This window comes from Rhincodon typus, chromosome 1 (genome assembly GCF_021869965.1).
Source record: "Rhincodon typus isolate 14 chromosome 1, sRhiTyp1.1, whole genome shotgun sequence".
NCBI classification, from domain to species: Eukaryota; Metazoa; Chordata; class Chondrichthyes; order Orectolobiformes; family Rhincodontidae; genus Rhincodon; species Rhincodon typus.
In genome coordinates, this window is record NC_063332.1 from 152099448 (window position 1) to 152125186 (window position 25739).

Consider the following 25739-nt stretch of genomic DNA (forward strand, 5'->3'; position numbering starts at 1 on the left):
TCTTTATTCTGTGGAAAATGAAAAGAGTTAGAAGCAAAATGTTAGTGTGGTTGCCTGAACAAAATATATTCCACAGCATTTATCCTGTCCATAATTACTCCAAGCAGCTACCCTTATTGGATATCATATGCACTCGAGTGAAAGTCGATCTAATGCAAAAGTTGACCCCCTACTTTTGGCCAAAAAGTCTGGAATTTTCCATATATCTGATGTAAAAGTTGACTCTTGTTCTTCACAGATAACAGATCAACAATTGTTGACAGCCTCCAGTCCATTGGCCGTCCCGCTTTGCTCCGTTCCGGGCCTCCAGTCCGCTGCCCATCTTGTTCGGCTCTAGGTTTTCCAATCCAGAATTACCATAATTTGTTGTGTTTTTTTTCTTTATTCGATTAGAGATCAGTTGGGCTTCTGCTAATGATGCGGTATGAACTTTGGGCATGAATTTCAGCCCCTCAAATGGAGTATCCGTGTAATTGTCAACCCGATAAATTTAACCTTAAAGTCTAAAAAATTCAACCTTTACACGAGTATATACGGTATACAGCATGAATCATTTCTCACTATCACAGATATTAATGGCCAGATGGAGTTTGTTGTGGGAGATCATTAGTTATGTTCAACTGAAGGAGAGACTGTCCCTGCACTCTGCCCATACAAAATGACCATTCTAAGAGGTCATAGTGGCATACAGCATGGAAACAGACCCTTTGGCTCAATTTGTCCATGCCAACCAGGTTTCCTAATTGAAGTAGGCCCATTTGCCTGAATTTGGCCCGTATCCCTCTTTCCTTACCTTTCCTATCTGTGTACCTGTCTGCATGTCTTTTAAATGTTGTAATTGTACTCACTTCTACCACTTCCTCTGGCAGTTTGTTGCATGTATGCATTACCTTCTGTGTGGAAAATGTTGCCCCTCAGATCCTTTTCAAATCTTTCCCCTGTACCTTAAGCCTATGCTCTGTAATTTTGGACTCCCCTATCCTGGGGAAAAGATCTTGGTTATTCACCTTATCTATGCCCCTTGTGATTTTATAAACCTGTATAAAGTCACCCCTCAGCCTCCTGTGTTCGAGGGAAGAAAAGTCCCAGTCTGTCCAGCCTCTCCTTATAACTCAGGCCCTCCAGATTCTGTAACAGCTTCTCAGCTTTCGACACCAGTCAATGAGACTAGTTAAGTGTTTGTTTTTGACCTGCAAAGACTTCTTGGCCCGAAAGGCCTTTTTTCTATGCTGTAGACCTGTATATAACTCTAATGATTTCTTGTGAAATTAGCATATTTGTCTTGGAATTGTCCTGATTTGGGAGTTTTGTGCTTTGAATCCAACATATTTGGGACTACCCAATTAAAATTGAACTTCCAAATATTTTTTAAACATCTCATCATCACAATATGATAAGGACCTCGTTCCCATTGGAGCAGGTGGGATTTGGATCAGGATGCCTGGGTACAGGGGTAGGGATAGTAACACTGCACCTCAAGAACTGGCTTAAACCTAATCTCAGTCTTAAATATTTTTAAATAGCGTCTCCTGGTTCTAGTCTCCCTAGAAACCACCGTAGAAAGATATAAAACAGAAGGGGGCCATTTGGCCCGTCTTGTCCATGCAGACTCAAAGACATCTAGATCCCCTTTCTAATCTGATCTTCTTGCACTCGGCCCATAGCCTTACAGTGCAGATCCAGGTGGTACTTAATTAACAAAAAAGAAAGTTTAGGGGCCTCTGCCTCCACCACCTACTCAGTGGTTGGTGTCTGAGTTCCTGTCCCCAGAGAGATTCTGGATTTTCTTGGTGTGCTATTTCCAAGTTGTAGGGACCACACTTCTGATGGCATCCTGGGTCTGTCTTTTGGGTTAATGGAACATTCCTGCATTAAAAGATGATCAGATATGGTGTGTTAATTATTTTGCTACTTTTAATTACTCTTGCTAGTATGTGTGCAACTGAGCTAATTTTTTATTCACTCATGGGACATGGGTGTTGCTGGTTGGCCAGCATTTATTGCCTCCCCCTAGTTGCTCTAAGATGGTGGTGGTGATTTGCATGAACTGCAACAATCCACATGCTGTAGGTTGACCCACAATGTCCTCGGAGGGAATTCCAGAATTTTGACCCAGCAGCAGTGGAGGAACGATGATATTATTTCCAAGTCAGCATGGTGAATAGCTTGGAGGGGAACTTGCAGGTCGTGGTGTTCCCCTTGTCTTTCTAGGTGGAAGTGTTCGTGGGTTTGAAAGGTGCTATCTAAGGAGCCTTGATGGATTTCTGCAGTGCATCTTGTAGATTTCACTTCATTAACCTGATATACTCTGTGTGAGTAGTCATGTGAGTGAAGGCATTTCATCCCACCACTTAATTTGTGCAGCCTGTTGGAATTTCGTGACTGCAATGTAACTCTTAAGTAAGAGTCATAGAGATATACAGCACAGAAACACACCCTTTGGTACAATTGGTCCATGCCAACCAGATATCCTAAATAAATCTAGTCCCATTTGCCAGCATTTGGCCCATATCCCTCTCAACCCTTCCTATTCATACACCCATCCTGATGCCTTTTAAATGTTATAATTGTACCAGCCTTCACCACTTCCTCTGGCACCTCATTCCATGCACGCATCACCCTTGGTATGAAAAAGGTTGCCCCTTAGGTCCCTTTTAACTCTTTTCCCCTCTCACTTTAAACCTATGTCCTCTAGTTTTGGACTCCCCACCCTGGGGGAAGAAAGACCTTGTCTATTTCCCCAACCATGCCCGTCATGATTTTATAAACCTCTAAAGTCACTCCTCAGCCTCTGACACTCCAGGGACAATAGCCCCAGCCTATTCAGCCTCTCCTTATAGCTCAAACTCTCCAACTCCGGGAACATCATTGTGTATCTTTTCTGAACCCTTTAAGTTTCACAGCATCCTTCCTTAGCATAGACACCAGAATTGCACGCTGTATTCCAATAGTGGCCTAACCAATTCTTGAGTATCTTTGTTTATTTTGTTGATGGAGTTGATTGTCATCAATCAGGGTCATCTGTGTGACAATGAATTTGCAAGTGCTATGTAGCATTATTCACTACCGTTTGCATTCTTTTTGGAGAATAGAGAATGCCAATGGTATATGATTATAATAATGACTGAAGAAATACTGTTGGTAAAGGCACTTGAATGGTCAACAGTAATGTTTTGGGTCTACAAAAATAATACAATTGCCAGTTCTAAGAATCTTTAATGCTTGTTCTGTAACTTAAAAAATAAATCTTTGGGTTGATTGAAGTTTGAGATTTCTATTTCAAATTTGGACCATTGTAGCTCCGTTAGTAGCAGTAATTTACTTAGTATGGTTTCAATAATGCATGACTTGAGTTACTGGTTGCTTGAAGCTTCTGTTGAATTGTATCTCTAATATTAGATGTCAAATAAAGGCACACTTGATAACTTTTTTCCCTCCTTTCTCAAAGATGATGAAGGACCAGTTGTGAGCAGCGATTCAGAAACGTCACTGATTCTGGCTGTTGAAGTTGGATTTTCTGACATAGAGCTCTCCACTGACCAGGAGTGTGAGGAGGTGAAATCCTGAGAAGGGTTTATTCTGTTTCTGGATGTGGATCAGGCAAGCACACAAAATGACTGAAACGTTATCTGGCGTATTCAGAACTGGGAAGATTGTGAGAGCAATAGCGACAATCGTTTACTCTTCCTTAGACACAGATTCTTTAGCATTCAATGTCTTGTTTTCTTCATGAGGATGCTGCAAGCTTCTCTCTTGCTCTCATTCCTATATTTAAAAATGCTGTTAACAAAATTCAGTGACTGAAGTGAAGAAAATAACAATTTTTCTGTTTACGTTTTTTAATTTCAATGATGGTGAACTTTTTTTTAATGTTTGTTTTTGCGACTGACTCCAGCTTTTCCAGAGTTTGATCTTAAATTTTTTTTATTAAAAGGATTAATCCTGGAATCACTGCCTCAACACTAAAAACATTCAGTTGGTGCTTTTAAGTTATAAACTGAATTTTAAACTTGGCTCCAAGTCTTGCACATCTGTGAATCACTAGCTTTTTTTTGTGGTCAGCTTTAAGTAAAATTTATTTTGTTCAATAAAAATTCAGAGCAGCAACTTGCAGGTGCTGAAAATACTTCTAGAAATTCATCTGCCACCTCCTTAACATATCTTTGCCAATAGAAGAGCATGTAATGGTATTGTGCAGGCATACTGTGTATGTATACAATGTGCTGTGATAGTAACTTAGACAGAGTGAATGTTCCAGCAACAACCTGCTTGCACTCTTAAGAATTCATGGTAGATTGGATTGTTTGAATGTTTGTGTGTATGATTCATATTTGACATTCCTCTAAGTGGCTATTAACACACACGCGCGCGCACACACCGCTGAGAAAGTGGCCAAATAGGTTAAACCACAAGCTTTAATGGCTTTTGAGTGATTGGAAAAAAAATAATTCTAGTCTTTACAGAATTACATTACACCAACCGACCTCAGCCAAAACACGATATAATGGACTTTTCTAATATTTTATGGAATTTGAATTTCAGTTGCATATATCATCTTTCCCAGCGGTAGCTTATTGTACAGTCAAAAACATGAAAATGTATTAGAATTACAGAATTGTTATACGGAGTCTGAATAAATGACTTAAGTCATGAGATTCTACTGTGACATTTTTGTAGATAGATCTTTCCATCTTTCAAAAACAACCTTTCATGTAATAAATAAAGTTGAAAAGAATGAAAGATTCCCTAGGGAGGACATATCACAAAGCAGCAAAGGTTGTATGTTTTTGAAATTACTGTACTGTTTTTGTTCTTTAGGTAGATTGTTAACTATTTAGACATTAACATTTGCAAATAGGCAATCTTTGATAATTTTAATGATGATGAACAAATTAAAAGCCCTACTGTGCCCTTAGGACCACCAATGAATATATCACCTGATATATTATTTTGGTTTTGAAACAACACAGCCATAGGCAATGTAGATGGTTCATTGATCTAAAGATATTAGCGTTTTTGAGGTTACAGTTTGGCAGTTTAATGTTGAAAGGAAATACGTTCATGTATATAAGTCTGGGATTTGAATGGGAAGGAAGTAGAGCCCAGTAGACATTTTAGCACCATTCTGTTTGTTGCTTGAATTTGATGATAGTTGTTAAACTTGCAAAGATGGAAAATGAATTATAGAAAGGCATTTGACTGAAAATCTTATGATGATGAAATTGTCTGATATTAGCGTTTTAAAAGATGTACTTTTTCTGACTGAAACACAAGTTTAGAATTACTAAATGTTGCTGATCAAGAAAAGCATGCATGAATGCCATTGAGAAATCTTAGACCAAAGTGGAAAGGGATAGGATGTAGAATTGTAGTTCATCAATGCAAGATGGAAAGTCGTCTAAACCATTTCCTCAAGTCACATGCTTTGCTGTACAAGAGGGTTTACTGGAAACTGCACTCCTGTTAACTTTTCTCCTGACAGCAGCAAATCCAGGAAAGGTTTGAATTGCTGTTTGAGTGTTTCTTGTTGCTATAAGAAATCTCAGCTGCTCTCCTCCAGTTGCTAGCCTCTCAGAAAGATTCATCAAAGTTTTTGTGTGGTTATGTTTTACGTTTTAGTAAAATCTAGTATGCAAAATTCTTGTACCATTTTCCAGCAGTGCCGTTTTATTGTGCATTTTGCGAAGACCTGCCATGATTGGGATAACCTGATGATTAGAGGCATTGGACTCCTGTTGCTTCTCATTTACATAACTTAGCTATGAAACCATCTGTAAGATTGCCACATTTATCGATGAGACAAAATTACAAAAATCTTTAAGATGTAAAGATGCAACAAAGACTTTCAGAATGATAGAATGATTTGCAGATTATGCTAGGTTTCTCGTGTCATTGATTGTGAGGAAAATATCTAGACTGTGAGAAGATAACAATGGACTAGTCAGGAGTGCAGAAATATGTTACATTTCAAACTGGAGAATGTGCAGTAATGCATTTGGGGAGTGCAAATAAGCAAGGAAATAAAAAATGAATAGCAGCCTTCTCGAGAGTCAAGGAACAGAGAGATTTTGAAGTATATGTCTACTTCAAGGAAGGAGACAAGGCAAACAGATAGGAAGGTCAAGAAGGCATGTGAAATATATTGCTTTATTGGCCAAGCCTACAGTATAAGAGCAGAGAGCTTTTGCAAGGACGGTTTTAAGTACTAGCCAGACTACAGCTAAAGCACTGCTTTTAGATCTGCATGCTGCATTACATAAAGGTTATGAGCACATTTGAGAGGATATAGTGAAGATGTATGAGAATATTACCATGAATTCTGCGGAAAGACTGAATTGGCAAGAATTGTTTTTTATTGTAACAGAAGTTCCAAGGGGAGATTTAATTGCTCTGGGTAGAGCAAATAGGAAGGACCTATTTCATTTAACAGAAGATAATTACCAATGGGCACTCGGAGAATGATGGAACTCACTACCTGAAAGGGTGATAAAGGCACACATCTTTCACTATACTTAAAAACACACTTGGTTATGCACTCAAAGTGCTGAGAGTTACAGGGCTGTGAACCAATAGCTGGAAGGTAGATTAGACTGAATATGTCTGTCTTTTTCAGCCAGCATGGGCATGGTGCGATTACAAATTAGTATGATTTTGTTTTCACATCTGTAAACTTATTCCTGACTTAACAGATGCTCTTTTCTTGACTTTCAGAAAATGCTGGCCACCAGAATGGTAAAGCTATATTTTTTTTGAAGTGGCATCACTTGGGATAATACTGTGGCACAAAAAACATTGAAAAATTAAAGCTAACATAGAGCCATAAAGAAAGTATTAAAGAGGTAGATTCTTGAGCACTGTTTATAGCTTTACCTTACCTTCAACAAGTGTTGACCGAAGTATCATACTTAAAACAGTATTACTAATGTGCCCAAGTCCTGAACTTCAAACAGATGCCAATCCATGTTGCCTCTTCAAGCCTCCATTAAATATGGTTCCATCCACAGCACTGCATTGCTGTACCTACATTATCTTTGGATGAGGTAAACCAAATCTTCTCAACAGGACTGCATCTTAAAACATTGTTTGTTTTTAAAGGTTTCTGCAAGGATTGCCTTTATTTTCATTTCAACAGTCAATAAGAGTCTTTCCTGTTATATGGCTGTCTTGGCTAAATTTGTTGGGGACCATTGATCACTGTCTACCCATTTAAACTCCTAAGTGGCATCAATGCCAGTGAATCCCAGGGTGGCATTAGTTTTGCCTCACATTCAAGCCCTGCCTTTTGCTGATTTAAAGATGACATTATTACTAAAAGGTGGGGGTGTTGGCCTAGCAATATTATCACTAGCAACCCAGGTTTAAATCCTGCCATGGCAGAAGGTAGAATTTGAATTCAATAAAAATCTTGACATAAGGGTCAAATGATGACTCTGGAACCATTGTCTATTGTTAGAAAAAGCTATCTGGTTCATTAATGTCTTTAGGGAAGATAAGTACAACCCTTACCTGGTCTGGTTTACAGGTAACTCCAGACCCATGGCAATGTGGTTGACTCTTAACTGCGAATAAGGGTGGACAATAATTATTTGCCTAGTCAGTGACATACACATCCCATGAACAAATTGAACTTTGTGTGTGTGTCCCTAAGAAGTCCATGCTCCATGTGACTTTTTCAGTTTAGATTAGAACCCGATATCCTTTAGTATTAATTTATTTTGATAAGAGGAATGAGAAGAGACTGTATTATAAAGGGTACAATTCCAAAGCGGATGTTTGAGTAAAGCAGCCTCGGGGTATGTATGCACAAATCATTGACAGTGGTAAGGCAAGTTGTTAAAGCTGTTAATAATGAACAGGATGTTTGCCTTTACAATTAGGGACATAACTTCTTTTTTAACATCATGATAAACGTATAAGAAACTGGATTGTCCTCAACTACGATTTTGCACCCCAAAGTCCTTATTTTCACAAAGATAAGCCTTTTTGCCATGGTGCAAATGTGAAATCTAGAGGTTATGTGGTGTTTCTATCTACAGAGGCCTACTAAAAAGAAAGTTTGCATTATACTAATGTAACAATTTCTGGTAGCAAACAAGTGGAATTAGGTCACCATTCAATACAACGTTCAATACCAGATTGTTGCTATAAATGGAATGTTAACAACGCATAAGTGAGAGGAGATTGGTCTAGATTGCTATATTTGAGACCACATATGCCAAACCATTGCTGTCCAGACTTTTCAGTGCTGTTTTGCACTGTGTATATGGTTTATTTCGATTCACTCCCTTTTTAAATATCATTTTAATATCCTTTATTAAAGATGACATCATCCAGGTTTCGTAGAACATGGGTTTCTGTTTAGTAGGTCAATGGTTATGCGCTAGAGAAGGACACATTGCCTTAAGTTTAATAGATTAGTAATGGATTTATTTGTTTTTGATGCAGCTCACTATTATTAGGTATGCTGCTTTTGTCCTCCAAAACATCAGTCCAGTTGAAATATTTGTTTTGCTTTCTCAGTGCTATTTCTTCCAGTTGTTTTCATTTCTAGTAAATACTTGTTTGGTGAGTGTTAAGCCAAATGGCAAATGGATTGCATGGTGATAACAATAGAATTTCTTGTTATTTGGCATATTGTTGTATGCTGAAACTTGCAGGATAATAGGCTAAAATATTTTACAGCTGTATTAGCAGTTATAATACATTTTCCTATAGAATTTTCTTTATGTATGGTGTTGGAACTATTTTCTGTTTGAAGTGAATCATTGAAGCATAATGTTTCTTCCCCTATAATGCACTTTATTTTTTTTTAAGAAAAGCTGGCATCCAAGGATGTTACTGGGGAAAAGGGATTTGCCTGATGCAATCAATGATGAAGCATATTTCTTTTTTGGTTTGCTGTACTTTAAATTGCTTGATCATAGACTTGATGTTTGTACAAAAGGGGAGGAATTAAATTCACATGTGGAAGCATTATTCAGTAGCCTATTACTACTATTTTGTTACATAGACAAAATGTAAATATGTGCAGCTGTGTTGGTATGTACCAGGTAAAATGTTACAACAATACAAAATTTAAAAAAAGAGTCCCAATAAATTTTGATTGAACGGTTTTCTTAACAAGTGAGTTCCATTTTTTTGTGTTTTGTTTAAACTTTATTAATGACACCTTTCCATGGACTGCTTCAATGTACAAACCAAGTCTTCAAGCTATTTATTCATTGAAGGATTTTATGATTATAAAGAGGAGAAAAGGTAGTACTGAGAATTGGAACATGTATTCTCATTCAGTTTCCACATATAATAAGAATGGTAGGATAAAATGTCTTAAGATAATATACCTTTTACGAACTGGATGATTGTCCCAACTCGGGTATGCAAAGGTCCTTCACTGATGTTGGACAGGGATGGAGAGGAAAATTTGGCATATGTTAGTGCTACCCCAAGAAGCATTTTACCAGCATCTTTCTCGGTATGCAGTTATTTCTTGCATGCATCCATGTTTCCCGTCTGCCAGGAAATCCTTTTAAGCATAGTTCATTCTTGACATGAAGAACTTGATATTTCCTATACCAGATGTATCTTTTCTAGGCTGAAACCTCCCTAGTTTCTCAATTCTTCAAAAGTAAGATTCCTGCAACCAGGAATCAATAGCAAAGCTCTTGCTTGTACTGTCGCCCGTGCTTGAATTTCTCCCGAATGATTTGGTAACTAGAATGGATGTAGTATTATGAAGTACAGTCAGCATACAGCTTAATCACATCTTTTTTTGATCAGTTTCAGTTGCATCGTTTCAGCATTTTACTGATGTTGATTGCTTCAATGCAGACTAGCATCAGGTCTAGTCAGACTCTTGGCCACTTTCCATTTCACCCTTAGTTATTTCTGTGCCATTCATGGAACATATATGTAAACGTTGAAAAAAATCTTGCAGCACCTTTCAGTGTACAGCTTATTTCTGTCATGTGTGGTATTTTTCATTCTAGTGCATTAAGTTTCATTGCTGTTAATCTTCCCACTTACTAATATTGTCCAGCTCATTCTGTAGTTGCTGAGCTGCTTCCTTCAAGTTTGATCATAGTCTCCTAGCTGAGTAGCAACAGCAAATCTGACCACTTCACATCAAATTTTTATATTCCATTCATTTTTGTAACTCCTGTAATGGCTTATAAAGATCAGCTTGATCTACAGAACCGAAACAGCATGTTTTAACTGAGGCCATACATCTGATGATTGCCAGGGTGCATCTTCGAGGAGGGGACTCAACAGGTACCACTGCAAGATCTGAAGACCGAGTCATTGCTTGGGTGAAGTCTGTACTTTCAACAGCACGATTCACCCTCAGTGCGCACTAGAATGCAAGTCCTGACTTGAACCTAAAATCTCGTGATTCTAAGGTAAGCATTCTACCAACTGAGTCACAAAAGGAGTGACAACCCTCTTGACTATTTAACGTAGATAAATCAAAATTAGAGCAAACAGTTGGTAAGGGGCACTGTAACAAAAATCAAATTACAGAAGAGCCTTTAAACCCATATGTGGTTGTTTTGTGGAGAGATAATATTTCAAGGTCACCCAAGCATGTGCAAAGGACACAATAGAAACAGATACTTGGGTGCGACAAGTATGCTCCTGGATCCCTTGATGGAAATTTTTCTCTCAAGGTGGCTTCTAAGGAGCTGTCTCCATTAACACTGGTAATGGGTAGATCATATGAGAGTCTTAACCAGAGCCACTTGTCTTATGCAACAAGGCATACCTTATAATAACACTAAGTGCAGTTAATATCATTTGTTCAGGCTTAATTACAACTATCAGCAACTGAGTATACCACACCTGTCTCCATTGGGAGCTCACACAAGACTACCTATTTCTTTACCCAAAGACTGTATGTCATCATTCATCATTGTCATAAAAAGCCATCTGGTTCACCAATGGCCTTTAGGGAAAGAAATTTGCTATCCTTATCTGATCTGGCCTATGTTTGACTCCTAACTGCCCTCTGAAATAGCCCTAACAAGCAAGTCAGTCTGAGAGCAATTAGGGATGGGCTGTAGATGGTGGCCTAGCCAGTGAAGTCCACATCCTATAAATTATTTTTTTAGAAATGCTACTTCTAATTTAGTTGTTTCAGAACCATGACTTCATGTAACAGTATCACTGGAAAAGAGAAGGTTGAAAGTCATGTAACTGCTGTTTTTAGGATTCTGGAGGGTCAGTTACAATACATCATGTCGAGCTACTTAATGTTGTCCAGAACAGTTGAAACAGAGACATGGCCTGTGCTTTGGCTGGGTAAATTGAAAATTAACCTCTGGAAACTCAAACAAGGAGATGATGGAAGTAGTCAGTACTGATTTGTTCAAATTTAATAGATTCCCTTCAGAAACGAACATTCTGGGATGCAATAAATTGAGGTATGACATGGTAGATGGAAAAAAGTGGCTTTGAACCCATGGTTCCAGTGCTCTCCACAAGGATTTCTTTTGAGTAAACTGAGTTTGTTGCAGATTATTTGGTGATTAATTGTCATGATGAAACAATTAACAACTTTCCATGTGTAAATCTAGAGCATGTTGCCTAGAGATTATTTTGAAAATTGTCATTATTTCCTAGTACTTAGTCAATTACAGGAAGGATATATTTATTTTAGCAATTTAAATTGTCTTTTTTTTGTCACCCAAGCTACAAAGAGATAGTCATCGCAGCTCCAGGACATCAATGTAAAAGTTCCTCGGTAGTATCCTTGGCCTAACCATTCTCAGGTGTTTCATCATTGATCTTCCTGCCATCATAAAGGTGAGAAGTAAGGAGGTTTGCTGATGTTTGCACAATGTTCAGTGCCATTAGTGACAACTCAAACATTGCAGCAATCCATTCCGTTTGCATTGAGACCTGGACATAGCTAGACCCCCTGCCTATCAACATTGTGGGTCTACCTACAGCACGTGGACTGCAGCAGTTAATCACCATCTTCTCAAGGGCAACTAGAGATGGGAAATAAACACTGACCTACCTATAGACAAACAGTGACAATTTTCAAAACAATCTCCAGGTAATGTGCTCTACATTTACTTAAAAACTCCAGATCTCTTTTCTGTATATAAGCTAAAGCATTATCCACTGTCCACAATTGATTTTTTTTTAATTGTTAACAAGATGGAATCTAATTATTGTTCCTTGACATTCAATGGCATCACTGTTAATCTCCAGGATGTTGACAAAGGGGGATTTACCATTGAGCAAAAACTGAACTAGACTGGTTGTTTTTAAAAAAAAAAAAATGTGCTTATAGAAGCAGGTCAGAAGTTAGCAATTCAGCAATAACTTACCAACTGTCTCCCCAGTGCGTATTCACAGACTACAAGGTCACTACAAGTCACAGTCACAATGAGTGTTACAGAATACTCTTCACTTGCCTGGAGATGAGTGCGACTCCAAGAACATGTGAATCTTGATACCAGCTAGGACTAAGTAGCCTGCTTGATTGGTACCCTATACACCATCTTCAACATTCACTCCCTTCACCACCAATGCACAGTGACAATGATGTGTACCATCTACAAGATGCACTGCAGTAACTCAACATGACTTCTGATGCCCTTGTCCTTCTGGGTGGTAGATGCACGAGAGCAACAACGCCTGCAAGTTCCCCTCCAAGGTCTGTGACTATCATGACTTAGAATTACATTACTGTTCCTTCATTGTCACTGGGTCAAAATTCTGGAGCTCCCTTTCAAACAGCAGTGTGAATATCCCTACGCCCCAAGGACTGCAGCAGGTCAAGAAAACAGATTTCCCATACCTAATTGCCCTGGATGGTAATAAATGCTGGCCTACCCTGCAAAACCCATATCCTATGAATGAATAAAAAAAGGAATTGGACTTGGCAGAGCTTGGTTTTGCAGGGTATCTGTGACTACCCTTAGAGGTCCAAATGGCATTTACAACGGGTACGGACTTGGCTAAGTCAGGCTGTACGTCACACTGGTGATGGCATTAATGTGCTTACAGGAATGTCCTGCAGAAGTGCGCAGAGCAGCCAGATCATAATGTCATGTTCTGCAGCAGGAAGGACCAGGATGACCAACTCTTAGGGGGAAAATTAAGGTACACTTTGGCATCTGGGAGTTATAAAGAGCATGGTTAAGAAGTATGCAGTGGTTGTTTGCAAACTCAAAGGGAGATGAGGGTGTTTGTGATTCTATGGGAGGGACACCAGAAGGACAGACAGTGTTTAGTTGCATATTGTACATGCAAGGAATTCAATAATTGTTTCCTCTCCAGTCACGCTCTCCTATAAGCCTTGTTGAATTCGTTACTTTCACTAATTGTCCCATATTTTCCATGTCTACCATCTATGAAGGCAAACTTGGGACTTTGATGGAATGCTCTCCACTTGATTGGAGGATTGCAGCTTAAGAAACTTGACACTATCCAGGGCAAAGCAGCTCACTTGATTGGCACCACATGCAGTCCCTTCATAATAGCAGAAAAGTATGCCCACCTACAAGAGGCACTGTAGAAATTCAAGTGTCCTTAGCACGTTCAAACTGCCAACTGTTAACCATCTAGAAGGACCAGGGCAGCAAATACATAGGAACATCACCACCTGCAGATTCCTGTCCAGGCCATTTGCCATCTAACATGGAAATATATCGTCATTTCTTCAGTGTTGCTGGGTCAAAATCCTGGAACTCGCTATTGGCATTGTATGCATACACCCACACCCAGTGAGTTGGAGTGGTTCAAGAAAAGGTCATAAATCTCAATTATTTAAGTGTTTACTTAATTATCTTACCAGGTAACTTGATTAGTCATTTACCTTAAGTCACATGATTTCTTAGAAAGAGATAACAAGATGTAGAGCTGGATGAACACAGCAGGCCGTTTTGACGTAAGGCTTTAGAAGAATTAGTTTCTAACCCTTAAAACCACCTTCACTGAACTGAAAATCAAAAACACATTTCTCTCGTTTAGAGCCCAAGTTTCCAAGTATAACTATATTGTAAGCCTTCATCACAGTATGCACTAAATTGGACAGTGAATGCCTTCCTGACAGAACAGCAAGCTTGTGCTCAGTGGAATCCCTGGCAGTTCTTCAGAGTTATGCCTCTGCAGTATGAGTAATCTATTAGAACATAAGAACTAGGAGCAGGAGTAGGCCATCTGGCCCCCCGAGGCTGCCCCGCCATTTAATAAGATCATGGCTGATCTTTGAGACTCAGCTCCACTTACCCGCCCCCTCACCATTACCCTTAATTCCTTTCCTGTTCAAAAATTTATCTAGCCTTGCCTTAAACACATTCAGTAAGGTACCTTCAACCACTTCACTGGGCAGGGAATTCCACAGGTTCACAACCCTTTGGGTGAAGAAGTTCCTCCTGACCTCAGTCCTACATCTGCTTCCCTTTATTTTGAGGTGATGCCCTCTAGTCCTAGTTTCACCAGCTAGAGGAAACAACCTCCCTGCTTCCACTTTCTCTATTCCCTTCATAATCTTGTATGATTCTATAAGATCTCCCCTCATTCTTCTGAATTCCAATGAGTATAAGCCCAGTTTATTCAGTCTCTCCTCATAATCCAACCCTCTCAACTCTGGAATCAACCGAGTGAATCTCCTCTGCACCCCCTCCAGTGCTAGTATATCCCTTCTCAAGTAAGGAGACCAAAACTGCACACAGTACTCCAGGTGTGGCCTCACCAGGACCCTATACAGCTGCAGCATAGCCTCCCTGTTTTTAAACTCCATCCCTCTAGCAATGGCAGACAAAATTCCATTTGCCTTTTTAATCACCTGCTGCACCTGCAATCCCACCTTCAGCGATTCATGCACAAGGACACCCAAGTCCCTTTGCACAGCAGCATGCTGCAATTTTTTACCATTTAAAACATAGTCCATTTTGCTGTTATTCATACCAAAATGGATGACCTCACACTTATCAACATTGTACCCCATCTGCCAGACCTTTGCCCACTCACTTAGACTATCTATATCCCTCTGCAGACTTTCAGTGTCTTCTGCCCATTAGAAGACATAGCTGTGTCAGCCTGCAAGCTTTTTGAACTCTAATTACACCCGCAACCCTCCTCAGATGGCTGTTACCACCAAGGTGGGAGAAGTATATTGTCTTTCTCTAGTCTCTCTACTCCACAGGTCACAAGATAAATTGAATTATTTTACCCAGTTCCTGGTGCGAGCAGCTTTTCTATATTATGTTCTAAGTCTATTAAAAAAAACTATGAACCACATTTCTTTAATAAACACCCAAATTGGGGTATTCTAAATCAAAGAGCTCTTGTTGTGCAGTGGTAGCATCCCTACCTCTGAGCCAGGAGACCTGGGTTCAAGTCCCACCTGCTCCAGAAATGTGTATTACCGTCCCTGAACAAGTTGATTAGAAAATATTCATTATAAATCAAAACAAATTCCGTGAAAATGAAGAATTCATTAACATAGTTTGTAATATGAAAATGTAAATGTTTATCCCTCTAAATAATCCAAAACATGCACTAACACAGCAGGCAAAGGAAAATATTTTTTAGCTAATAAGTCTTAATTCTTGAAGTTTTGAGATGTTCAAATAGCTGTCAGTCTGGTGCATAAAAAGTGCTTTAATTGAACACATGCAGTTGTTACTGGGGATGTTTGGAGATGTAGTCATTCAGGAAGTATCAACTAATCCTCATGCAAGAGCAGCTGGGCAGGTACCACACTGGATCCAAAATAAGGGTTCTTTTCCAGAAAAAGGAGAGCTGAACTGAGAAGTTTTCTTCTTTCAGAAAGCTGGTAACCAACTATTCCAAACATCATGTAAAGCAGACTCTGCAATCTGACTGTCATAAACCCAGGCAGGATGTCACCAGTTTTAAAAATAAGCCAGTTATCACGAGATGTGACTATAAAGAAATACCTGCTTGTAAAAGTTGTTTGAGTATCTTTACAGTGTGGATACAAATTATTTTTAAAGTCAATCTTTCAAACTCAAGTCCACAACAGTATTAAAGCTTAACTCTTCATAACATGGCTTCTGCTTATGCAACATTGGAATCTGCAATCATGGTTGGGTGTGCAAGCGTGGGAATGGAGTTAACCACCACTTCCACACTGGAAAGGGTGAGCCCCAAGCTCTGTAAAGCCCTATTCCCATGTTGCTGCTAGATTCCTCTGTTGTCCGTGACATTGGCTGCAGGTTTTCAGGTAGGCCTCCAAATGTATTTAGTTGTGCATTCACATTGCCATCCTTCTGTAGACTGCACCACTGAAGCCATCATCTGGTGACACTTGTGCTATCCTTTCCCACATCCTGGCCACAGTGCATATTATATCAGATACTTTATCAATTGTAAGTCCATTCCATAACCTATTCTCTTATGTTCATCTAATGTCAGTATCTGGTTATTGTAAGTGCAAAGTCACATGATGGTGCTGTTTCTTCATCAATCTGTTCTGGTTGTTCTCCATTACTTGGTCCAGTTCTATGACTTGGATTTCTTAAAGAAAGAATTGCATAAGGGTAAGGCAATAATGCAGGGAAGGTGGAAAGTGAAAAGTGAGAGATGTGTTCTTACATCATCTGGAGTTTGGAAATCATAAGATATTTGGGAAGAGAAGTACAAGCACATGAGAAAAATTAATTAAGCAAGTACCACTTTTAGACTGCTTCAATCCTGCCTCTGGATATGGCCTCAGCAACCTAATCCTAATAATGACAAGCACCATTATTTTCTAAGGTGTTTAAATAGTCAGGCATCTCGTGTCCATTAGGTGCTGCTACCTCAAGTTATGTGCAGCTTTGTGCTCGAGAGAGAGAGGTGTGTGTGTCAGTGTCATGCAGTCTGGCTAATGTAGCTGTCCTGGTTGGACACCTGGGGGTTTGAGGAAGGCATAAGCATTTGAATGTTCATCATGAAACTTAATTGATAGAGGTTATTGATAGATGAGTGATAGGCATGAGGACTAGTGTCTGGGCCTATGGTGCAATATTATGAAATGCCATTCAAGGATGCATTTGCTGCCTTTCGCTACTCATGAAGCAATTGAATTTCTTATGGCACCACATCCAGATCCTTGGGGTTTGACTCCTCCATTTAAGTCCATGGCTAACTGTTCTTATTGCTTTTTGAATAAACTTCAGGGGAATTATGCCCCCTGCTGATACAGCTATCTCCCCAACTTGCACCTCTCCACTAAAGGCCTGCAGTATAGAATGCAACAATCCTTGGTGCTTGCTCTGTCTCTCATGTTGTGCCATTCACTATTTCCCAGGCCACATTCACTTGTTGAATGATTGCAGCAGGTAATGGCATTCACTGCGCTGCTAAGAGAAGTAATACAGATTTTAAGTAGTGCTCAGAATTCGACTTTGGGTAACTGCATACAGTCAGTGAACAGCAGAGTTAGTTCTGGCTATACGCACAAATTATTCAGGTGAGTACAATGTTGTCATACTGCTTGCATTACATTGAGCAAGCACACGTTAACTGCAGGTTTGCAATACCAGTGCTTGTTTTTTGGTGACTATCCAATTTAATCCCTATATTATTTTGATGCAACATTTTCTTTCTGGCTTGTTAATCAAAGATGATGCACAGATTTAGATATTATATCTAACAAATGTAGCTGTTTCTGATGAGAATAAGGGTTAAAACTGAAAGAAAATACAGCTTTGTGTCGCTATGTTCACAAATATGTAGTTACAGAGTATGGTACTTTGCATATCTGTCAATTCCAAGGGCAGCATCATGACCGGTATCAATAAGTGTATGAGGAGAATTTTGTTTTGATAAAATATTATTTAATTATAGCGAAGGATATTCTGTTCTCTATGTGGTCCAGAATCTCCATATTCAGTTAGCATTATTTATTAGCAGAAAATATTCAGATATAACTAGTTTGACCACGAGAGGGAAATCTATAACTGCAAAAGAAGTCTCATAACTGGAGAAGGTCTCCTCCAGGAGTTAATTAATCTTCTAGAGTGAAATTCAAGTGGCTTTTGCATAATCTTTGTAATCGGACTATTCAATGAATTAATTTCAAGTTTCATAAATGATCAACTTCATCTGTTTCAGGCAGAAACAAGCACTAGACATTTATATCAGAAACCGCTGGAGTTTTAACACTGGAACAACCTATATTAATGACTTGGATGAAGGAACCAAATATACTCATATGTGTAGAAAAGCAAATTATGAGAAGGTCACAGAGTCTGCAAAGGGATAAAATTTGGTTAAATTAGTGCACACAAATTTGGCAGATGGTACATAATATGGGAAATTGAGAGATTGTCTATATTCTTGTGAATGCTGCTATACAGAGGAAGCTAGGTGTTTTTGTACATGAAACAGAAAAAGCATGCAGGTACACCAAATAATTAGGAAGGTAAATGGAATGTTCACCTTTATTGCAAGCAGTATAAAAATAAAAATGTGGTATGCTTGCTGCTACAGGATGAAGTACTGTGTAGGGCCTGTCCCTGTGCTGTAATTTTCTTTGTTCTGTGTACAGTTTTAGCTTCTATTTAAGGAGGGATATACTTGCAGTTCAGAGAAGATTCACTAGGTGGATTCCTGACATGAAGGACTTTTCTAATGAAGAAAAGTTAAACATGATGGGCCTATAGTCATTGGAGCTTAGATTCATGAATGATCGGTTTACCAAAACAATTAGTAATTGTCAGGGTAGGTATTGTGAGAATGTATCCTTTTATGGGCAACTTTAGAAATAGGATACAGAGTTTAAATGGGAGATCCCTTATTTTTAAGATGGATATGAGAGAGAATTTCATCTCCTAGAATACTTGGAATTTTCTACCCCAGAAAGCACTGCAGTCTGTGATCATTGAATACATTCAGGGTCTTTAGACTAATTTATGATCCACAAGGGAGTTGTGGAAGACGTAGGTATGGATAGGAAGGCAAAGTTAAGACCGCGATCAAATCGACCATGATATTATTGAAGAGTAGAACATGCTCGAGAGCCTAAATGCTCCTGATCCCTGCTCCCATTTCCTATGCTTAACTACAGGATAGGTTCATCAGCAACAGTTTTATATTTTGGGTGGGATTTTCTGGCATCACTTATCATGCAAGCGGTGGCCATAGTTCTCACCCTCTATATGTCCAGCTAAAAATCTCAAAAAGGGTCTATTTGGTGGTCATTCAGAGATAGTAAGAACTGCCGATGCTGGAGTCAGAGATAACACATTGTGGAGCTGGAGGAGCACAGCAGGCCAGGCAGCATCAGAGGTGCAGGAAAGCTGACGTTTCAGGTCAGAAGATTTTCTGAAGAGGGGTCCCGACCCAAAACATCAGCATTTCTGCTCTTCTGATGCTGCCTGACCTGCTGTGTTCCTCCAGCTCCACACTGTGTTATCTATTTCGTGGTCATGCTGAAGTAATTGCAGTGCCCTTTAGATCTGTAGTAACCACCAAATTTAAATGGGTTTCAAAACTCTTTAAAAATAAAAATTCATTGATATAATTTTGTAAAACAGCACATACACAAAGTTTTGCATGCATTGGTGCTCTTTACTGCAGCAATCTCTCAAGTTCCCACATTGGACACCATCTGCCAAAGATTTGCCCACTCACTTAACCTAACTGTATCCCTGGCAAACTGTCCTCTTCACATTTAATATATATATTTTTAAAATATCTGTATCATCAGTATACGTTTGCTCCCTTTATCCAAGCCATTAATAGAGATTGTTACCGACCTGAATACTGGAACAGACTCTCCAGTTCATTGATTGCATCTTGGTTGAAAAGTTGGAAGCCTTCAAAAATGAGATAACGAGAGTCCAGAGACAGTATGTTCCTGTTAGGGTGAAGGGCAAGGCTGGTAGGTGCAGGGAATGCTGGATAACTAGGGAAATTGAGGTTTTGGTCAAGAGTAAAGAGGAAGCATATGTCAGGCATAGACAGCAGGGAACGACTGATTCCCTAGAAGAGTATAAAGGCAGTAGGAGTATACTTGAGGGAAGTCAGGAGGGCAAAAATGAGACATGAGATAGCTTTGGCAAATAGGGTTAAGGAGAATCCAAAGGGATTCTGCAAATACATTAAGGACCAAAAGGTAACTAGGGAGAGAATAGGGCCCCTTAAAGATCAGCAAGGCCACCTATGTGTGGAATCACTGGAGATGGGGGAGATATCAACAAGTATTTTGCATCAGTGTTTACTGTGGAGAAGTTATGGAAGATACAGAATGTGGGGAAATAAATAGTGACATCTTGAAGAATATCCATATTGCAGAGGAGGAGATGCTGAATGTCTTTAAAACGCATAAAGGTGAATAAATCCCCGGGACCTGACCAGGTGTACCCTATAACTCTGTGGGAAGCTAGGGAAGTGATTGCTGGGCCCCTTGCTGAGATATTTGTATCATTGATAGCCACAGATGAGGTGCCGCGAGACTGGAGGTTGGCTAACATGGTGCCACTATTTAAGAAAGGTGGTAAGGAAAGGCCAGGGAATTACAGACCAGTGAGCCTGACGTCGGTGGTGGGCAAGTTGTTGGAGGGAACCCTGAGGGACACAATTTATTTGGAAAGGCGTGCACTGAGTAGGGATTGTCAACATGGCTTTGTGTGTGAGAAATTGTGCTTCACACACCTGATTGAGTTTTTTGAAGATGTAACGAAGAGGATTGAGGTCAATGGGTGTGATCTATATGTACTTAAGTAAGGCGTTTCTCATGGAAAGGTTCCATGGAAAGGAAGGGTTTTGCTAAACAAAGAGACCTTTGAATGTAGGTTCATAGTTCCTTGAAATTGGAGTCGCAGATAGATAGGATAGTGAAGATGATGTTTGGTATACTTGCCTTTATTGGTCAGTGCATTGAATATAGGAGTTGGGAGGTCATGTTGCGGCTGTACAGGACATTAGTTAGGCTGCTAATGGAATATGGTATACAGTTCTGGTCTTCATGCTATAGGAAGGATGTTGTGAAACTTGAAAGGGTTCAGAAGAGATTTACAAGGATGTTGCCAGTGTAGGAAGGTTTGAGCTATAGGGAGAGGCTGAATAGCCTGGGGCTATTTTCCCTGGTGCATCGGAGGCTGAGGGGTGACTTTATTGAGGTTTATAAAATCATGAGGGGCGTGGATAGGATAAATAGACAAGGTCTTTTCCCCAGGATGGGGGAGCCTAAAACTAGAGGGCATAGGTTTAAGGTGAAAGGGGAAAGATTTAAATGGGATCTCAGGGGCAACCTTTTCACGCAGAGGGTGGTGTATGTATGGAATGAGCTGCCAGGGGATGTGGTGGAGGCTGGTACAGTTACAACATTTAAAGGCATCTGGTTGGGTATATGAATAGGAAGGTTTTAGATGGATATGTGCCAAATGGTGGCAAATGGCACTAGGTTTATTTGGGATATCTGGTTGGCATGGACAAGTTGGATGGAAGGGTGTGTTGCCGTGCTGTATATCTCCATGACTGTATGATCACTTTCTTAGAATGGTTAACAATTAAGCTAGACTGTGGAGAACCTGAACCTTGTTCTATATGATCTGAAGCTGAAATATTTTTAACTTTTTTTCTACTTCAGAACAGTTTTTGAGATTAATTTACCTTGACAGTAGTGCTGACAATGATCCTAATGTTATCTGACTAGATTTGTCAAGTTACAAGCCATCAAATGCCAGTGACTGTGAAATGGCAGCTAGAACCTCAACACACATCTTTATTTCCCCAGGGATTGAGATGATCTTCCATAAAAGCTGTGTAGGGATGATGTAATCTTAACGAAAATTCAAAGCCTTTTTCTTGTGGGAGGGGCGGGGGTGGAAAAAAGTTACATCCACCAAGTAAAAGATTGTGTACTTGAAATTGCTTTCAACTGGATTTTTTTGATAAGCTCCTTTGGAAGACACGAACTCCATTTAACTTTAATGTGGCCACTTTCCAGTAGTGGTGTTATTGCAAAAAGCATTCCCTTTAATTGCATCAAAATTTCCATGTTTTTGACATTATAATGCTTAAGCTTGCTGATTTGTCACTCACAATTAAATTGTTGCAGTAGTCAAGTTATCTAAATTACAGTACACAAGATATTCTATGTGGAAGTTATGTCTGAGCAAACTGTGATCAATAAAATGGCCAAAGACTGCTGTTCACATACTAATTGCTTGAATGATAGAATGGAGTAATAAAATTTGTCCCTTCAGTGGAAATTCTCTTTGACCTTCAAATTTCTTTGAGTTCCAAACAGTGTAGATTTAAATCTGACCTTGCCTTGTATCTCCAGTTCTTATTTTGAACTGCCAGGTATGGACTCTGTACAATGTGTTTGCTCCGTAACTTATCAGCTAATTTTGAAATTAACGCTGAACTTTTAGTCACTTTCTTATTCATTCAAGTATTAATTTAAAAATGTAATGCCAACTGTTAAACTGTATTCCCATATGTGTAATTACATAATGTACAAGTAAACTTTATTAACCTTAGTCTGAACATGACTGACCATGTGATGCTTTCCACATTTCAGAGTGGAATAGAGAGTATGGTCGATGAAATATCTCCCTACAGGCAATGTAATGTGAACATGAACCCCCTCAGAACTTCTACCTTATTCAATAATAAACAGACTTCTAACTCCTATTAACTGGAAGCTTGTAGCTTTGTTCTAAAAGGGCACTTGTTAGTCTTGTGGCAAACTATTCCATTCATGTCCTGTACAAAGCTGCAAGATTCCAGTTAAAAGTCTTTATTATGGAATAAAGTAGTTCTGAAGGGATTAATGTTTATGTTACATTGACTGCACCGATTCTACTAATGTCACTTGTGGACCTAGTAATTATGCCTGACCAAATGTTGATAAATCATCTTGTCATTTAAGAACAGTGCCCTCTTCTGTAGGTACTTCAGGGTTGTGCATTCTCTAATACAAATTATGATACAGACCCATGACAAGGCAAAGACTGATTTAGGCTTGGTGCCATTGAATTACCTGAAACAATTCTTACCCAGTACCACCTGCTTGTAGAGGCGTCAAATATCACAAAGTAGCGGAAGTGGTCACCTGGGAAAATACCACACTGATGGAAACTGCTTTTTGATGTGAATGGAAGTAAAATTATTTGAACACAGCCTGAATTTCAAACACTCAAATCTGCTAGTGAAGGGAAAGACTGAAGTAAAAACATTTGAAAGGAAAGACAGTGATGCAGTGGTAATGTTATTGGACTAATAATTCAGAAGCCAAGTTAATGCTATGGGGCAGGGATTCAAATCCCTCTGTGGCTGTGGAATTTAGATTCAATTAGTAAACCTGGAATTGAAAGCTATTCTCTACCTCTGGACCAGGAGACTGAGGTTCAAGTCCTACCTGCTGTAGAAATATTAATAACAACATTGCCAGTAGATGTCAGTGTTGTAGCTGAACTAGTACAGCTTGGCTAGGGGCACAACAAATTCTGGAGCACAAGTCATCAGTACTGTTGCTGGAATATTGCCCACAGCCTTTACAGTATCCAGTACCTTCAGCTATTTTTTTTCACATCATGTGGAGCGAAGAAAATCGGCTGAAGACTAGCATCTATAATGCTGGGATGTTCCTTTGGAGGTTAAGTTGGATCATCCATTCAGCATTTCTGATTGAAAATTGTAACACATGCTTCAGCATTTGCGCTGATAAGCTGTGTTCCCTCATCATTGAGGACAGGGAGTTTGTGAAGTCTCCATCAGTGAACTAATTAATTGTTCACCCCCATCCAGGACTGAATATGGTATGACTGCAGAGCTTAAATCCAAACAGTTAGTTGTGAAATCACTTGGTCTGTCTATCACTTGTTGTTTTGCATGTAAGTCGTCCTATATTATGGTTTCACCAAAGTGACATTTTATTTTTAGATAACCCTGGTACTGCATATAGTGTACCAATCTATGCTTTTCATTGAGCCACATTTGATCACCTGGCTTGATGGTAATGATAGATTGGGGGAATACACTGGGGTTTGAGGTTGCTGATGGCCCAGATTGCTTCGTGGAGGCCCATTCTTGAGTTGCTAGATTGTTAAAAGTCTGTCCCATTTACCATACAACACAATGGAGGATACCCACAACATGACGACAAACCTCACCTTCATAAGGACTGTGTGGTGGTCACTCCTACCAGTACCGTCATGGACAGAGTCATCTGTCACAGGCAGATTGGTAAAGATGAGATCAAGTATGTTTTTCTCTCCTGTTGGTTCAGATAGCAGCTATTTCTTCATTGACTCAACCAGCTTGGATAGTAGTGCTGCTGCCAACCCACGTTTTTGGTGATGGTCATTGAAGTCCCCAGCCCAAGTACATTCTGCATCTTTAGCTTGTTTAGTGTCTTGCAAGTGGTGTTCAACATGGAAGAATTCATCTTTTTGAGGGAGGGCAGCATGTGGTAATCAGTAGGAGGTTTCCTTGCCCAAATTTGACCTGATGCCATGAGACTTCATGGGGTCCACAGTCAATGTTGTAGACTCCAGGAAAAATCCCTCCTCTCTGCATACCACTATGCCACCACCTCTGCTGGATCTGTCTGCTGGTGGGACAGGACATAGCTAGGATGGTGATGGGGTGATGTCTGAGATATTGTCTGTTGTGCATGGCTATGGCTGTGTTCGACCATTGCTTGACTAATCTGTGAGACAATGCTTGAAATTTTGGCAATCATCCCTCAAAGATGTTAGGATTTGCAGAGTCAACAGGGCTGATTTTCCAGTTATCAACCTAGACACCAGAAATGATGCGAAGTAGTTCCTTCAATTCATTCCTTTTCTGAGGCCTTTCAGCAGATTCATACTGACTACTCATGGCTTACTTGGCAATTTCAGAAACAATTAAGAGTTAGCCACATTGCTGTGGGTCTGGAGTCATTTGTAAGCCAGATCAGGTAGGGACAGCAGTTTTTCCTTCTCCAAAAAACATTAGTGAACTAGATGGGTTTTTACAACAATTGGCAATGGTCTCAGGAACATCATCAAACTTTTAATTTCAGATATTTTTTCATTTGAATTCAAATGACAAGCAATATGGTTCGTGTGTGGAACGAACTGCCAGAGAAAGTGGTGGAGGCTGGTACAGTTATAACATTTAAAATACATTTGGATAAGTTCATGAAAACGAAAGGCTTGATGGGATATCGGCCAAGCACAGGCAGGGGATCCAGTTTAGTGTCAGAACATGGCCAGCATGAACTGGTTGGACCAAAGCCTCGTTGTTTTCATTCTGTATGACTCCATGGCTTATATAGCCATGGAGATATACAGCACAGAAACAGACCCTTCAGTCCAACTCGTCCATGCTGACCAGATATCCTAAATAAATCTAGTTCTATTTGCCACCATTTGGCCATATCTCTCTAAACCCTTCCTACTCATACCCATCCAGATGCCTTTTAAATGTAACTGTACTAGCCTCCATCACTTTCCCTGGCAGCTCATTCCATACATACACCACCCTCTACATAAAAAAAGTTGCCCCTTAAGTCCCTTTGAAATCTTTCCCTCTCACTTTTAAATCTATGCCCTCTAGTTTTGGACTCCCCCACCCTGGGGAAAAGACCTTGTCTATTTACCTGATCCATGCCCCTCATGATTTTATATACCTCTGTAGAGTCACCCCTCAACCTCTGATGCTCCAGGGAAAATAGTCCCAGTCTATTCAGCCTCTCCCTCTAGCTCAATCCCTCCAACCCTGGCAACATCCTTATAAATCTTTTCTGAACCCTTTCAAATTTCACAACATCCTTC

At 39.6% G+C, this 25739-nt stretch overlaps 1 protein-coding gene across 2 annotated transcripts in view; it reads left to right on the top strand.

Moving 5' to 3' along the window:
- rnf150a (ring finger protein 150a) overlaps nucleotides 1–9109 on the top strand; it is a 109681-nt gene extending 100572 nt beyond the window's left edge. For both annotated transcript variants that reach the window (XM_048600687.1, XM_048600697.1), the window contains one exon: nucleotides 3449–9109. In XM_048600687.1, coding sequence (XP_048456644.1) covers nucleotides 3449–3452 — 4 coding nt within the window. In that variant the 3' untranslated portion in view covers nucleotides 3453–9109. The remainder of the gene's footprint in view (nucleotides 1–3448) is intronic.
- The last annotated feature ends 16630 nt before the right edge of the window (nucleotides 9110–25739 follow it).